Source organism: Diabrotica undecimpunctata, chromosome 5 (genome assembly GCF_040954645.1).
Source record: "Diabrotica undecimpunctata isolate CICGRU chromosome 5, icDiaUnde3, whole genome shotgun sequence".
NCBI classification, from domain to species: Eukaryota; Metazoa; Arthropoda; class Insecta; order Coleoptera; family Chrysomelidae; genus Diabrotica; species Diabrotica undecimpunctata.
The window spans coordinates 145,298,011-145,315,135 of record NC_092807.1 but is presented as its reverse complement, the minus strand read 5'-3'; the positions used below and the strand labels follow the sequence as shown (position 1 = coordinate 145,315,135).

General features: G+C 32.8%; 1 protein-coding gene across 1 annotated transcript in view; it reads right to left on the bottom strand.

The window, feature by feature from the left end:
- LOC140441941 (uncharacterized) overlaps positions 1 to 17,125 on the bottom strand; it is a 91,173-nt gene that overhangs the window by 13,487 nt on the left and 60,561 nt on the right. Inside the window, exons 2-4 of the mRNA XM_072532951.1 lie at positions 11,897 to 12,065; positions 9,295 to 9,690; positions 2,624 to 2,854 (exon numbers count right to left, since the gene is read on the bottom strand). Of these exons, the coding sequence (XP_072389052.1) occupies positions 2,624 to 2,854; positions 9,295 to 9,690; positions 11,897 to 12,065 (796 nt within the window). The remainder of the gene's footprint in view (positions 1 to 2,623; positions 2,855 to 9,294; positions 9,691 to 11,896; positions 12,066 to 17,125) is intronic.

Here is a 17,125-nt window from a genome sequence, read left to right as displayed (position 1 = left end):
ATTGAACACATTTACTGTTTTTTGTTTTCATGTCTCTGGTCGGATGTTTCTGTTGATGATTCAGGAAGTATTGAAATATTTACAAATATTGTAATAAATATGCCTTCTATATGTCCCAGTACTACTTTCTGCTAGCTGAGGTATTTTTTTTACTTAAGAGATTCATCTAAAAACCGCATAAAATATCGTCCAAATTCATGTAACGTGCTCTTTTGTGCTATAGCCGTTGCTGTAAGTCGATATATACCGAACTGTGGTTTATTTTTTATTATAAATACACTAAATGAATCATATAAAAGAAATATTTACAACAAACACCTTTAGGTAAGTTATTTCTAAAGATGGTACGTTCAGCATCCCGAAATGAGAACGTTGAACGTTAGAAGCGGCCTGCAACCTCCCGCGTGCGGTGCATACCGGCTAGTGTCTGGCTATGAATATTACCTAAGTCTTTTTGATACATAGTTCGTGTATACATATATATATATATATATATATATATATATATATATATATATATATATATATATATATATACATATATAGGGGAGAGTTGGACAAAACGGGATAGCTAACGTTATTTGACATAACTATTTGACTATGCTATTGATATCTACTTCTTCTTAACTGTAACTTCTTTATTGATCACTTCCTATGTTTAAGTATAGTTACGGCTAAATAGTTTGACGATAACATTGAACAAGGCAAAGTATCCCGTAATGTCCACCTGGTCGGGTAAAATGGGATGGTTTTTGAATGTGAATAAAGACGATATTGAAGTTGAATATGTTGACTTGAAAAATAAAACATTATTCATATAACGTTATTATTAAATATTAAATTATTAATATAATATTTAAAATATTAAATCAATTTATAGTTTAAAACCAACAAAAATCGCTTGAGTATGGCTCACCATCATTATCTACCCCGGCGCCAGGTTCGTAGGCATAAAGTTGACATTGCTCACACATTACCCAACCATCATCTGATTTTGATTTGGAATGCAGTTCCGAGCAATAAACTTCGTCTTCGTCTTCATCATCTGAACTGCTATCCCTTTTGTTTCTTTCTCTGATTTCTTTTCTTGGTTTTGGAACATATTTTTTATTTTTTCGGTTGCTTTTCCAATAATGTTTTCCTTCCAAATTTAGTTTTGGTTTATTGATTGACTTTTTACCTATAGACCTCTCCAGTTCTTCTTTATAAGATGTTCAGGTTAACACAGCTGTTTCCCTCTCCTTTTATCATTAGGGTTAATTTTTCTTTCTGTGTGAGGAAGGGCAACTAGTTCTTTGGGAGTGACTTGAAATTTATTGATAGAGGGTATCGAATTAGCATAGATCTTGTTGCAATAAAGAGGAGAAGGAGTGATATGATAATTTAATTATTTTCAATCATCTTAGAAGATTATTGTGGTGTAAAAGTTTCTGAAGACAATGTTTTTGGAGAATTCTCATTTTCTGCATCACCCTCAACTTGGTTTTGTGATAACGGTGGTGTACGAGGTGGGGAGCGCCGATTATTTTCTAAAACGGGACCATTCATCGGTGTTTCTGTGGTTTCAGCTGGTTCAAACATCCAGTCTTCAAAAATTTCCGGATTGAGAGGTTGAATGCCAGTCTTTATAAACCCATTCACAGCGGTTTGGATGCTAGCAGCTTTTATATATGCGCTTCCGAAAAGTTTTCCTATTTGGGAGACTGTGATTGGTCGACCTGGATGTTGCTGCATCCATTTTTGAACTTCTGACATATAATAAGTGCTCAGTGGTGACATGAAACTGACGTCTAGAGGCTGCAATCGATGCGTGGTATGCGGAGGGAAGCACAACATTACAACACCAATATTTCTAGCTTTCTTTATGACGTCAATATTTTTTTTGTGGGTCATATGTCCGTCCAAAAGTAAAAGAACAGGATGTTCTTTGGAGGGTTTTAAAAACTCAATAAAATGACTAAACCAATTAGAAAAAATTTCTTTTTACATCCATCCTGAAGAATGATAGAAAGCTTTATGCCAGGTGGAGCATCATCTAACAGCTCAGGTTCTCTCTAGACCTGGGAAAAATGAAGGTAGGCGGCATAAATACACCAGAAGCACTCATGCGAATTTTCACAGTAACAAGAACACCACATCTTTTCTTTGTCGAAGTCATTATACCCGTTTCGTCAACGTTGCAAATCCGTTCGGGTGGTATTTTATATTTTTCAAGCACGCCAGTAAGCAAGGAAAATAATTTTCTACGGCAGGCCTATTAGAATCCATGGCTCTAGCTAGAGATGTTGGCTCAGGGTACGAAGTTTAACGGTTGAATATCTTTTTAGAAAGCTGTAAAACCAAGCGTTACTGGCCATTTTTTTTATCTCTACGTCTTTCAGATAAAAATTGCCTTAATTATAACTATTACAATATTACAACAATTTCTGTAATTAGATCTATAGAGAGCAACGTAGTAAGCATAAAGGAGTGCTACCCTGCAATTTATATGTAAACAATAATATTAATTTTCAAAAAGCAATTTTCAGCAGCTACATATGCATATAAGTACCTCGAATTGTAATTTTTATTAAAAAAAAAGTAGATGTTTTATAAATTAGAATAAAAATATCAATAAACTTACAGCAGGTGGTCCAGATAGAGTTGTTATTAGATTGTAAGACAGATCTATACTTCTCAGTTCTTTTAAATCGACGATTTCTTGTAGTGAAAACTCCCTCAGTTTATTAAAAGTTAGATTAAGGAAGTTCAACCGGGTTAACTTTACTAATGAGTTATTTAAAGTCGCAAGCTCATTATGCCCTAACAACAAAGACTCCAACATCGACGTCTCGGCAAAATCTTCTTTTGAGATCTGTAAATAAGAAAAAATATATAGTACTGCAGAATAATAATTAAAAAATTGGAGGGAAAAGGATGCGTATAAACTAGGTTCAAATAGTATGGAGTAAAAGAGGGGAATGTACTCTTGATTGTAATATGTTTTTGTCATTAGGTTTTGCTGAAGTTTATCACATTTGCTATTGGAATATTTTTGTGCAATATGTTTTTAGACCCCCACACCTATGACATTTCGAGATTAAGTTATCAGACAAAAAACTATATGCCATTCGTCAGAGGCGAAAATGTCACTTAAAAAACAATCAAAAAAGTTTGCCACTCCTAGCCCTGACTAGGCTCTAATAATGGAAATTTTATAGCGACCTGTCAATACATTTTATTGATCTCATGAGAATAGTAAAAAATAGCAAAAATCGGGCAACGTTTATTTATTTAACAGCTTTATAGAAACTGACTATATAGAGACTACATTTGCGACAAAATGCAAAAATTACACACTACGAGTAAAGCTGCAATCTTCACCTTTAAAACGCATTTTGATTTTTGTCGATAGGACACTTTGATCAAAATATATCGAATTTTTACCGTCGAATTGATATAAATTTTATTTAAAAAATTTATTTTGCGCGAGTCACTGACATTCCAAATCAGATACAGATACAACTTCTTAGTAAATCGATGTTTTCCGTTTTCCCCTTACGAGGGAGGGTTTTAGGGGGAGCTAGGGTGTAGAAGTGACACACTGTTTTGCTTTTTGTTTTGAGGTCCCAAAATTGACATTCTCAAGTAAAATTGTGGCTTAATCTCATATATACACAATAGTTTAAATTTGAAACTTGACTTTCCTAAAAATGGAAAAGAACATGGCCTGTCTTGTATATGTAGAATAATGGAAAATAGAGGGCGCCACTAATTAAATATAAATACTAAAAATTAATATACCTTGCCGAGTTCTTTTCTATTTTCGGCGATGATGCACTATATCAGTCAACAATTTCTCGGTAGTAAGGATAATTCAAACGTTTTAATTTTAGCGACGATCCAACAACATTGGACCAAAACCGTTGGTCACTCAGGAAAACATCGATGTGATGCGCAAGGTTATCTACAAAGATTGACAGGTGACATATCGGGAAAAAGGGGTTTCATTAATTATTTTAAATACCTGAATTCAAGACAATTTTAAGAAGAAGTCTGTGTAGGAAAATTTGTTTCCCGTTGGATCCTGTCGACCAAAGAACAGAAAGCAACAGTGGTGAATTCAACGCAGATATTTGTACACTCAAAAATTTGTACAACATCTTTAGAAATGATTGATGATAAATCGTGAATTGACTCATACGAGCCAGAAACTAAACGCCAATCCTCTGTTTGAGTTTTCAAGGATGACGATAATTCGGTAAAAGTCAACCATTCTAGAAGTGTCTCCATAAAGATGGTCGCAAAATTTGTCTAAAAGCAGATCAGGTAGCAAAGATTCCTTTGCAAAATCAAAGAATTATTATTATTGTTGATTGCAATTTTCATATACAACAGTTGGAAATACAATAAAAAATTTTAACAGTCTACCGTTTTATTCCAGCTCTATAAAATATAACAGACATTTGATTTATGTAAATATTCCCTCAAAATGATGAGACAAGAAAATAAGGAGTATGTAATATATATTTTACTTCCGAAAATATATAATCATTTGTCATTGATGTTTACCTACAACAACAACGGGAAATTATAAATGTAATAAGACATTTTATTTCCACATATTTTCATGGAATTTGATGTTTACTAACCAATTATTTGAACTTTGTCACACTGGTTATCCTAATCATATTTAAACATGTGTAAAGGGCACGGGAAATTATTTGTTAATAATTTAGCGACCTTGTATGTTATAGATTTATTCACAGAAGTGTAAATATTTTTATCAAAATTTGCAAACAAAAATTTGGAATACGAAAAAAATGTAATTAGGTACATCTTTGTTTCGATTTGTTTTTATAAATACAATCCTCTTCTTATTATGAAAACTTTTCTTAAAAATCATACATCGGGGACTATAAAAAACCTGCGAAGAAGAAATATCACCAACACAATTTAATTTTATGAAAGGTTCGGGAAAAAGAAATGCCTTATTCGGAATACAAGAGCTATTTCAAAGATGTAGACATATGAACTGTAATGCATTAATTATGAAAAGGAATTTGACAAAGTTTAATACAACAAAATGATGGAAGTCCTGCAAGATAGTGTAATTGACGGCAAGGACCTGCATATAATCAGAAATTGATACTGAAATCAATCAGCTCGGAGGCAATTTTACAAGAAACCCTAGACTACACGGAAGCAGGAATATTATTAAATGGCAAACGAATAATCAATTTCAGATAATTATGTCGATGACACCGCCATTGGACTCAGCTGTAACAACGCTCCTTGATAGACCCATTGGTAAAAGAAGAAGAGAAAAACCAAGAACAAGGTTCATTGATAACATCAATAAAGACATGAGAAATATGGGAATCAGTGCTTGGCGGAAGAAGGCAATGGATAGGGGCACAGGATTGTAAATCCAGAATGATGATCAAAGTAAAGTTCGTGTAACCTTCTGGCTAATGTCTAGTGTTAGGGTTTTCAGGTCGCGCAAGAGCCACTAACATGACTTAACGACTACTTTTGTAGCCGGTACCGACGGCTTTACGTGCCCTCCGAAGCACGGTGGCAGCTCAGTTAAATTAGAAATTGAAAATTTTTGTCGATGCCGGGATTCGAACCCGAGCACTAAAGCTTGTTAAGCCAGTAATATAGCCACTGAGCTACGGCTCCCACAGAATGATGATGATGAATGATAAATGAAACCAAATATAAATTATTAAAATGCATTTTGCAAGCAAAAGTACAAGGTGAAAGAGACGTCGGTAGAAGATGAATACCCTGGCTAACGAACTTAAGAACCTGGTTTAAAACATCCACTACGGAACTATTCAGAGCGGCAACAAATAAAATTATTATTGCCGGAATGATTGCATGCATTTATTTTTTTAAGAATACTGCATTTAAAAATTTAAAATAAGATTCAAGAACAACTAGTTTAGTTTCAGACATAACCTTAGAACCAGTGAAGCGTTATTTAGTTTGTAGTTCATAGTTTAAATATACTAAATATACCGAAATACTAGATCTTTTATATGAAATAAAAGTCCAAATAGAAATAGCAAGAGCAGCGTGAACAAAGTCAAACAGTTTATTTGTTGTAGCGACGTCAACCTAAGGCTAAGAATAAGAATGCTGCGAGGCTACGTTTTCTCAACTTTCCTTTATATATTAGAGGCCTGGACACTCAGGAAAACTGAAATGGATAACCTTGTGGCTTTTGAAAGGTGGTGTTACCGCCACATGTTAAAAATATCATGGACTGACATACAAGAACATCCTGGATTAAAAACTTGCGATATTGGTTTGGACTCACAACAGTTGAACTGTTTGGAACATCGGTAAATAATGTTAGAATCTCCATAGTGATTTTCAACCCACGACGAGGAAACGAGGAAACGCAAACTATGACAACTGGGATATACTTATATAAACAAATAAGAATAAGCATTAAAAAATATAGAGCCGCCTTCTATAGGGTAAAGACAATTCGCGTTAATAAACATATATTACGGACAGGCCATGGAGTTGGGTGTCTACATTGTAAAACTGACGTGCATCCTATCCTCCATGCTATGGCATGCTGGACGAGCCATACAGTCTGTCGTTAACACACCGAGGTATGAGCGGGAACTCAGTGTATTAATACTCATACGCTTATGAAACTCTCCTGGCGGGTCATAAGGGCTTTCACATTTTACCCCTTTTCAACTTGTCTTGAATGAAATGTCTTTAATCTTTTTATCAGCCTCTCTTGTTTCTTCCGATCCTGAATGGCTATTAAGTTTCCGAAGGTAGACGGGTCACTATGTTTCCTTCTACTATATACTCTTGACTAAGGGAGAAAACCCTAACAGAAAATCCTGGTCCTCCTGGTAGGGGTTCGGGCGTAGGGCCTGTTCCTCTTCACCTCTAAAACAAACACACTGCAAAAAATCTAAAACCCAGCCTCGAAACAAGGACGGGAAAAAACGAAGACGGCGTAGCAAATGAACAAAATACATGGAACATTCAAGGGTGGAAAATTAAGTCAGACGAAATCATAACAGAAGTAAAAAAAAAAAAATAAAATCAGATATCACAGTTCCTACCAAAACAAAGCAAAAAGGCCGAGGTAGCGAAGACATAGGAGGTTTTATACATATTTATAGTGGAGTAGACCAAAGACAAGAGAGCACAAGCAGTTCCATCAATATTAATAAAAAAAAAGACTTAAAAGGAAACCTGAAAAGCTAGGAACAAATCAATGAGAGAATTATTAGACTATCTATTACGTGGAAAGCATCTGAAACAGCACTGTCTGAAAATCCTAAACAGATTCTACCATCATAAGAATATTGTTACGATAAATATTATGGCGCATAAAACTGTAAATATATTATTTCTAATTCTTTTCTATTCTAGTAATTTCGCCGCTCAGTTGAAAGACCTGTTTGCCAACCTGAATTCTGATGAGTCACCCACGATACGGAATTTCCAGAAGCAGGCCGAATAAAACCAGAATGAGTGACCTTCTCGGCTCTTCGATGGGGAATCGCCGCAATTCTCGAATAACGGCATTTTATATTTAAAGAGGAATTTTGTTGTAAACAGTTAGTTAGTTTTTGAATATCGAGTTAGTTTGAGTCCGAAAATATAATTGTACGCGGAAATAAATATAAATAAATATTGTGAAATAAATTGGTAATAAAGACTTTAATAAATTTGTAAGTGTTATAAATAGAACCTTTGATAATAAAAAAAGACAATAAATTAGATTAATAAAAATATAACAATATACATAAGTATACATGGGTCCAACCAAACGAGAAACGTCAAGTCAATTATAGATCATTGATATCGCTAATGCAGTACACAACAAGAAACAAGCATATCAAAAGTGGCTGCAAACAAATGACCTAGTTGATAGACGAACATACGCAAAATTTAAACAGAGAAGTAAAAAATCTAGTAACTAAAGCAAAAAATGTTTCCTGGGACAGTAAATGCGAAGAGCTCAACAAATTATATATGGTCAACAAGATCAAGAGAAGCATGTAAAAACGGTAAAAAAACCTGAGAACAAACAAAAAAGAAGTGAGTAGATACAATATAAGTAAGTAGAAAGATCTTGGATCGAACATTACTCACAACTTCTGACTGAAACAAGACCGCAATTCACGAACATCATCACAACAACATATGTAGTGAAATACGATTAAGAGGATGAAATGACAGTACAGAAAGTGGAAGAGGCAATACCTAATCGAAAAAATCGAATAGCATGAGAACCACAAGGTATAATAAAACGAATTAGTAAAATACTGCCCACAAGTATTACGGGAATTACTAGCGTATGTTTTCATCTTATTCTATAAAGGACATGACTTACCACCGGAGTGGACAAAAGCACATATTAACAACATCTACAAAAAAGGATATAGGAAGAATTGTTCAAACTACATGGGGCTAAGTGTCATAAATTCACTGTCAAGACTCTATATAAAAATAATAATAAATAAAATTGAAAAAGAGATGACAAATGTAGTAAAACAAAATGGCTTTCGTGTAGACAGATCTTGTATAGACAGCATATTTTTTCTAAAGCAGGTTATTGAGAAAATATTAGCCCACAACTTTTTAACTCATGTAGTCTTTATAGATCTGACAAAGGCATATGATAGTGTACCACGTTCAATGCTCAGGTTAGCAATGAAAAAACAAGGAATAAATAAAAAATATATAAAAGCAGTACAACAGCTTTACAAAAATATGACCTTAAAACTGGAAACAAATTAACTAGAAAAATTTCTATTATTAAGGGTCTAAAGCACGGCTGCTGCATAGTACCTACACCCTTCAAAATATATCTGAATGACGCGCTCTTAGTGTGGAGATAAAATACTCAGGAAAGTCAGTTGGATAGGGAGAGAAGCGAAAACATAAGAACAGCATGCAGTATAGAAGACATAAATGGATGGGTGACAAAACAGAAACAGGAGTGGAACAAACACATTAATAGAATGGCATAGGATAGAATAGTGCAAATAGCACGAGATAAGTAACCAAATGGACGAAGAAGTATTGGCAGCCAAAAAAAATATGGTGCGATAATTTAAATAATTTAGGAGGCTAATATTAAAGAATAAATAGGCTTTAAAGCCTATATACAAGAAGAAGTTTTTGATGCACACCTTACTCTATCAGCCTTTACCATTCTCATAATACAACTTCCACTATACATTTTCTAGTTATGTTGATAATCCTAACTATCATAACAATATATAACTTCTAAAGAACTATAAAAAAGGATATATTACTTACTAGATTAATCTGATTGTGTTCCAGAATAACACGTTGCAGATGTGTACTTTTGGATAAAGTTCCATCTAAAGATACCAGTCTGTTATTATGGAAAAATATGGACTCCAGATGTGGGTAATTCTTCAACTGTTGTGGCAATCTACGTAACTCATTATGAGAAGCATGGATTAATATGAGGTTTGGAGCATATTTTGGCAGCTGATTATCTATATCCACAAGTTCGTTAGAATTAATAAACAACCATTTTAACTCCGACAAATTTCTTAGGCTGTTATTCAAATCTCGTATGTGGTTTCGTCCAAGATGTAACTGCTGAATTTGATTTGGAATAGATCTGGGATTCATTTGTGAGATTTGGTTCCCAGGAAGAACAAGGCATACTATTTGTTTCAATCCCTAAAAGTATTTAAGATAAGAACTTGAATATTATATTTAGATACATATTAAAAAAATTAAGGTCATTATATTTTAACAATCTTCGGTGACGAGAAGATGACCGATATTTGACCGATCATTTGCTGACACCTAGGTATAGTAACAATCAAATATTTATTGCTATCATTAAAACAGTTCTTATATTCATCGTCCAAATAAACATAGATGTATTTTAAAACCGATGATCAGAATATGTTTAGCAAATCCAACATCAAAGATTTTTCTTTCTGATAAAAGATTCGAAGGATGTGTAAAATTTCTCTTTAGTATTATTATTATTAAAGATCTACACTTGAGTAACTTTCGATTTAATTTAGATTAGTTTTGCTAATTTTTCCCAGTATAAGTGGTGTTAGACAAAAGCATAATAAATAGTTTTTAGGGGATCTGTATTAAATAATTCAAAGTTATACCTATAGTAGTGCCTCGACCTTCTTACTTAAAATTCTAGCACCTTCGTCTACGACATGCTTTCATTTGAGTTTTGGCCTATTCCTTCGTCTACTTTTCCCAGGCTGTGATATAAGGATTCGACAAGGAGTGTTGTATTGTATGTAATAAATAAACGAAACAGGTCCAAAATCACAGCAACTGAAATGGAGTTCATGAGAAGAAGCTGCAGAGTGACAAAAATGGATCGCATCAGAAATGAGGAGATAAAACGAAGAATGGCAGTAGAACAAGAAATACTCAGCTACATCGAAGAAAAACGTTTAATTTGGTATGGACATGTGAGAAGAACAGATCATACAAGGTGGATAGCAAAGATTTCGGATTGGAGCCCAATAGGAAGGAGGAAAAGAGGTAGACCCCGAAGATCATGGAGGGATGAAGTGGACGAGGCCATGGAAAGACGAGACCTTAGAGATGGAGAATGGCAGAACAGAAAGGACTGGAGACGTTAGCTGAAAGAAGGAAGGCGGCGACAGCTGTAAAAATCCTTGTATAGATAGATAGAAATCTTTTTTGTAGATACAGCACCACCACATGTGGCCATTAGCGATTTTTTTTTCTTCAGTTCATGTATAGTACACTGGACAGGTATGTTATCTTGTATTCTTTTACAGGCATCATTGGCAGCCGTACCTGAGTGGCTATGTTACTGGAGGGCCCGGGTTGAATCCCAGCACCAACAAAATTTTCAATTTCTAATTTAACTGAGATGCCACAGTGCTTCGGAGGGCACGTAAAACCGTCGGTCATTCGTCAAGAGGCTATTAAATATAATTTATTGCCTTAAGCCAGACGGATTCTCATGTTACAGATCCAAACTTGCCAGTCTGTTTAAATTCAAATTGTAGCATGTTGGTTTTTAAGTTAATATATTGTGTGTTATATGTTATAGTTATTGTTATAAGTTATTTACTGGTCTTGTTATTTTTTAGAGTTTAGTTTAAGTGTGATTTAATGATTAAATTTCAAGTAATTCTTACACTAATACTTTTAAAAGTAAATATTTTTAAAAATCCTAAGATACACCTCAGTACGACCCTGTTTTGCTTTCTCGTGCGTCTGTTGACAATTAGGAATATATAAAATGAATGTAGTTTAGACCTTAGCCAGAATGTTACACGAACTTTACTTTACTTTTACAGACATCATTAACTGCATTACGATTTTTATGTTCTTTATGTTTGTTCATCCAAATGACCGACTCATTTTTATAAAAATCAAAAAACTGCAATACAACGTCATTTGTCCACTATATTTCAATTAAAAAAAATAACATACATACATACATAAATACATACATACAATAACACGTCTGTACGCTCCTGAGCTCTTTGAAAACTAAATGAATAGTCGCAGTAACTGCCAAGTGTTAATACATTTCGTTTGAGCGCCTCTGCAATTATAGACAAGCATGTACTTCGCAAGTGTACGAATAATCGTAATCTCTTTGACTCGGGTCATTTTTACCGACAACGTATGAAAAATCAACGAGTGGCAACGAGTGACAAATAATTGTACGAGTAACCCACTCACACGACATGGCAAGTATATGCAAGTGACTATTATTCGCCAAGTACACGAGTCGTTTGAGTCCGGCTTTAGAATGGGAAGTATTTTTCATTTTAATTTGAGTAGGTAACTTTTTTAAAAGTAAATTGATTAGATGGAAAATTTTGGTATGCGAATAAATATGTATATTCAAAAAACAACTTACAATAAAGCTACTTTCATACAACGCCTTAATTTTTGTTCTTCCTAGATCTAAGGTTTTGACATTTGGCATTTCTTTCCATAACTTTTCAGGTACTTCTTCTAAATCATTATCTGCTAAACTTAAATAATTGACTCGTGTCAAGCTTTGGAACGTTTCTGCATTCAGGTACCTGAAACAAATAAAACATATTAGGTACGCGAACGTAATGAAGATTTGAAAGACATTTTTTAGCTAACAGATACAAAACGTAACCTTAGAGCGTTTCAAGTTAAGAACGGAACGTTGCGTACATAAGGCTACTACTACAGGGAAATAAGCAAAAAAGAGAAACTGTTCGGGACTGTCACTAATCCAGATAGGTATGTGATAATTTTTTTAGATATTATAGACTGAAACACCATTTTTCAACTGCTGTTGCCAGATACTGTGGATGCACTGTACAATGGGATATATGGAGTATATATTTCTGATTGAGTCAATTGCGGAGAGAGAATCGGTGCATATTGCTAATGATTTCTCATTAGCAATGGGCGAGTCTAATGCCTTGAGTATTCCGTACAGTTCGGCTGTGTGTATACTGCATCTGGGAGAAAGCCGATATGATGATACTATTTTATTTGAGGTACTGACGGCACAGCCGACGGCCTGTTCTTCTTTTTAGGCATCTGTGTAGAGAATTTTGTCATAACGCTGTGTCTGTATAAGTTCCTCAAGTGCTTGTACCAAGAGAGTTCTGGGCGTTTCTTCTTTTGACGTGACAACGTCTTAAATTAGGTTGTGGCTCGGAGTCACTCATGAAAAAGTGTAACGCCCGCTCACGTCTGTTACGATGAGTCACCGAACGAGAGAGAGGCCCGCCGGACCGGCGAATGCCTTGCGTCATAATACAAGAGAAAGCGTCATAATACAAGTTCACACGTGTGGTTAAAGTATCGTCAGCTGTGTCTGTAGTGAAAATGTGGAGTGCTTAGATTCGTCATTTACAACAACTACAACAATAAAGGTAAATAATTGTACACTAATATTTCATTATCGTAAACTATGATTGATTGATTAATTGTTAGATTGACACAAAAGTTGAGAAACTGAGTTTATGTCATACTATTGACAAATGTTGATAGTGTTAAGTAAATTATTAGTTTAAATCACTCTGCAATCAATCGTAATTCAGTCGACTGAGAAGAAACAGCGCGTTTCAACTGCAAACAACTATTGTGCAATTTAATAATATTCATATCAATAAATATTCTACCGAGAAAAAGACGTTGTCACGTAAAATCTTCGCCCGTAAAACCGACTTTACAGGCAACCGATTTTTTTTTTGTATCGGTTCAAGCTGGTAAGGACAGTAGGTAGCTTTTTGGTCCACGAGCAATTCTGGACGTAGTAAACGGAGTTGTGAGTTTTAGGTCTGTCTTTTAGCAAAACTTTTAAAGTTTGTGAGAGAGAATGTGCTCGAGGGTAACTATTATTTGGGACAGGAGTAAAATTAATTTGTTGCTTCCAAAACTGCAAAATAAGCCAAAAACGTTATTTGTTTATAACCATTGTAAAATTCAACCTAGGCATTTGTTATTGTGACCGAGTTGGGTATTATGGTTTAACAAACCTTCAAAATTTTAGATAAATCCATTAATTAGTTTAAAATTTATTGTATTTGTTTATCCCAGAGACCTTTTTTTTGAAGTAACATTAGTCAGAAAATAATGAAGATACAGTATTTCTACGCATAGCAAATGAAAGTTTAAAAGTTAATCTATCAATATACATAAAAAAATTGAAAAAAATTATGTTTTACACCGCAAAACCCTTTTGTAAAATTACGGTTATTTTTGATTTATAAACATTTAGAATAACTTTTAAACTATTGCTCATATTCGAAAAGCTGACATTTTTACACGAACTGAAAAAAATTGTTCTACGATAATTTGGAGCTAATAAGTTGGTTTTTTGTTTTAAAATTTACAGCTAATTTGTTTATAACAATTTAGAAACGCAATTTTCGGCATTTAAAAGAAAAGGATTCGTAGTGTTGGTACAAAAAATTATATAAACATTGCACTATAACAGGATCCTCTGTGAATTGTCAAAAATATGGTTCAAATTGACTAATATTGGCGAATGGGGAACCCACAAATTACGATTTCATAAAAATGTAAACGGGATAATAAAATTCCCCAAAAATGGATATTTTTTGTAATTATAATACAATAATTTTTGTGAATAAACGATCAGAATGCCCACCCTGCTTGAAAAAATAATTACGCGCGTCTCGTTCGCGCAGACGGAATCAGCCATGTTTTAAACGGAACTAGTGCTGTTCAGTGACATTTTATCTGGTGTGCATAGAAAAATTAACCCGGTTTAATTTATTTACGGCAACTATAGACATAATAATGCACTATTTTATTCGTACTTTTAGTTGAAGAATAGATTAAATTATTTCAAATGTACTAAATTATTAATCTATAAAAATTTAAATTACAGTTCTGTCATAGCTTGTCACAAATTTCGCAATCCGAGTCAATGTTTCCGTTTAAATTATGGCGATCGAGTGCTGACACACTTCAAAGGCGGCATCTAAGAGTGGGCATTCTGATTGTTATTTATTCTGTGGTTTGGGGGTACAAAGCTAGAAGTGGACAATAATTTCCGTACAATGCTAGGATTTTAAAATTTCAGGCTTTGCTCGTGACATATATATATATATATATATATATATATATATATATATATATATATATATATATATATATATATATATATCTATATATATATATATATATATATATTTACGAGTTGTTGAAAATTATATTTAACAAATTAATGTGTCGGTTATGTAAAAAACATAATATTAAGTTATAATAGTTTTGTATTGTACACGATGTATGCGATGTATATACATTATTAACCAATTTTGATTTTATTAGATTGAATCAGCTCCTCCACTGGTCAAAACAGTATTTATGTTTGTTTAGTTCGTATCAAATAATGATACACCCAAAAGAAATCTGAAATAGACTATAAATGCACTGTAGCTCTTAATTAACTGCTATCTATTTTGTAATAATAACAGATTATTTGCAAAATTTCTTTACTGGCACCAACGAAAAAATGTGCTCCATTACTACTATTAATTTTTATTGTAGTAAGAAGGAATAAATCGAATAAAGGGTCAACGTTCCACGTTGTGGCGCCTGAGATGTGGCGCCACAACTGATTTTCTCGCTAGGTGCTACGTTTCTTTTTTTCTTTACTTCTAATTGATGTACACGATATAGATACGTGATACAAATTCCGAACTTTTACTTCCTACATGTTTGTTTGTACCACATACTACCCAACACCTATTATTGAGGTTTCAATAATAATTTATTGGGTCCCATAAATTACATAAAAGATTACTGTGATATTAAAACCAAAGCAATGTTGTAATATGTAGATTGATTGATATCTACAGGGTCTTTCACAAGTAATTGATTACAAAATGATTGTATATGATTGGTTCAAATTGAAGTTGGTGCGCTGCATAGGCCGGTTTATAAGGACAATATCAAATGTATTCAGCTATAAAAATTTCAAGAAATTTCTCTTAACAGTTATTGCAAAATTGAAATTGTTATCCCAGAAAGCTTTTATCTACAACGTTATTATACGTAAACTATTAGGTCTTAATAAATTCTGAAGGCACCAAATTTAAGAGAGAGACTAATTTTTTAAATTAAATGATTTAATAATGAAAAAATTTATGTTAAATATTGTAAAATAGGTTTAAAAAAGTACTATGATTTTAAGCTTATAAACATTTAAAATAACTCAGACGCTTCAACATATACGAAGTTATTTTTTTTATTGGGAATGTTGACATTTTTACACGAATTTGAAAAAAAAGTCAATATCTTACGAAGAACACGAGCATTTTTTTTATTAAATTTTAAATTAGTTTTATTAATATTTATTAAATTAATATTTATTAAATTTTATTAAATTTTAAATTATTAAAATTTAAGTTAAATTTTTACGAGCATTAACATAAAGATTATAAAAATAACAATTTAAAATAAATATTTATTTTGCAAAATTTTACTTTTTTTATTATTAGTACTAGAAAAGGTTATGAAATGTATGGTAACTTAACTATTTATGTGTTACAGTAATAAATACTAAATTTTAACAATAAATTTTTTTATTTAAAACTGATGATTATACGCGCTAATTTTTCTTGAATTATTCTTATTATTTTTACAATTACTTTTCTTGACTAAAAAATATTATAAGTATATTTTAAGTAAATTAATTGATATAAACTTTGTACAAATAAATAAAAATATTAAAATTCAGTATGTAAATTGTAATATGTTAATTATATACACAGATTAATTCCATAATTTTTATTTCTATTCAAAGTTTATAACAATTAATTTGTGTGAAATATATTTTTAATCTTTTCGAGAGAATAATTGTAAAAATGTTAACGATATTAAATATTATATATTATAAGAAATATTAACACGTATAGATCAGATTTTTAAATAAAAAATAAAAAAAAACATAAATTTTCGTTGATTAACCAGACATATTGCGTCTTTCAGAAATCTAAATTTATGAATTTAGTTTTTGCAATAGTAAAATCGTTTCGCTTTCAAACCCTTTATCTTTGGCGCTTCATAGATAGCTTATTTTTAACCTTTAATCTTTTAAATGATTCTATGTTTTAAACAAAGCTCCAGTGAAGTTTTGAAAAAAAAAGTTAACTCTGGTCTTAACCGTAGTAGGATTTTTGTACAAATTATGTATTTTTTTGGAATTCGTGTAAAAATGCCAATATAACTACGAGGTCTGGCTATTAAATAACGAGACTGCTTATGAAAAGGAGTTTTATTTTAAAAATTATTCTACAATCGAATGCTCTCCTTCAATATATTCCCCTTCCCTCGCCACACACCGTTCCATTCGTTTTGTCCATTGGTCAAAGCAATGCTGGAACTCTTCTTTTGTTGCTCCGCCGTTTTTCGATTCACCTCTTCCATCGACTCGAACCGGATTCCTAAAGCGCGTTGTCCTGGTGTAAGATCCACGCTTGTTTTTCCACAACTCCGGCCGTTTCGTACGAACTCTCTCTCGCAGCGTTAGCAAAACTTTCAAATAGTAAGTTTGGTTTACAGTTTGACAATCTGGAACTCATTTAGTCATCACGATGCAGTTAATATCAAAAAAAAAACAATTGGC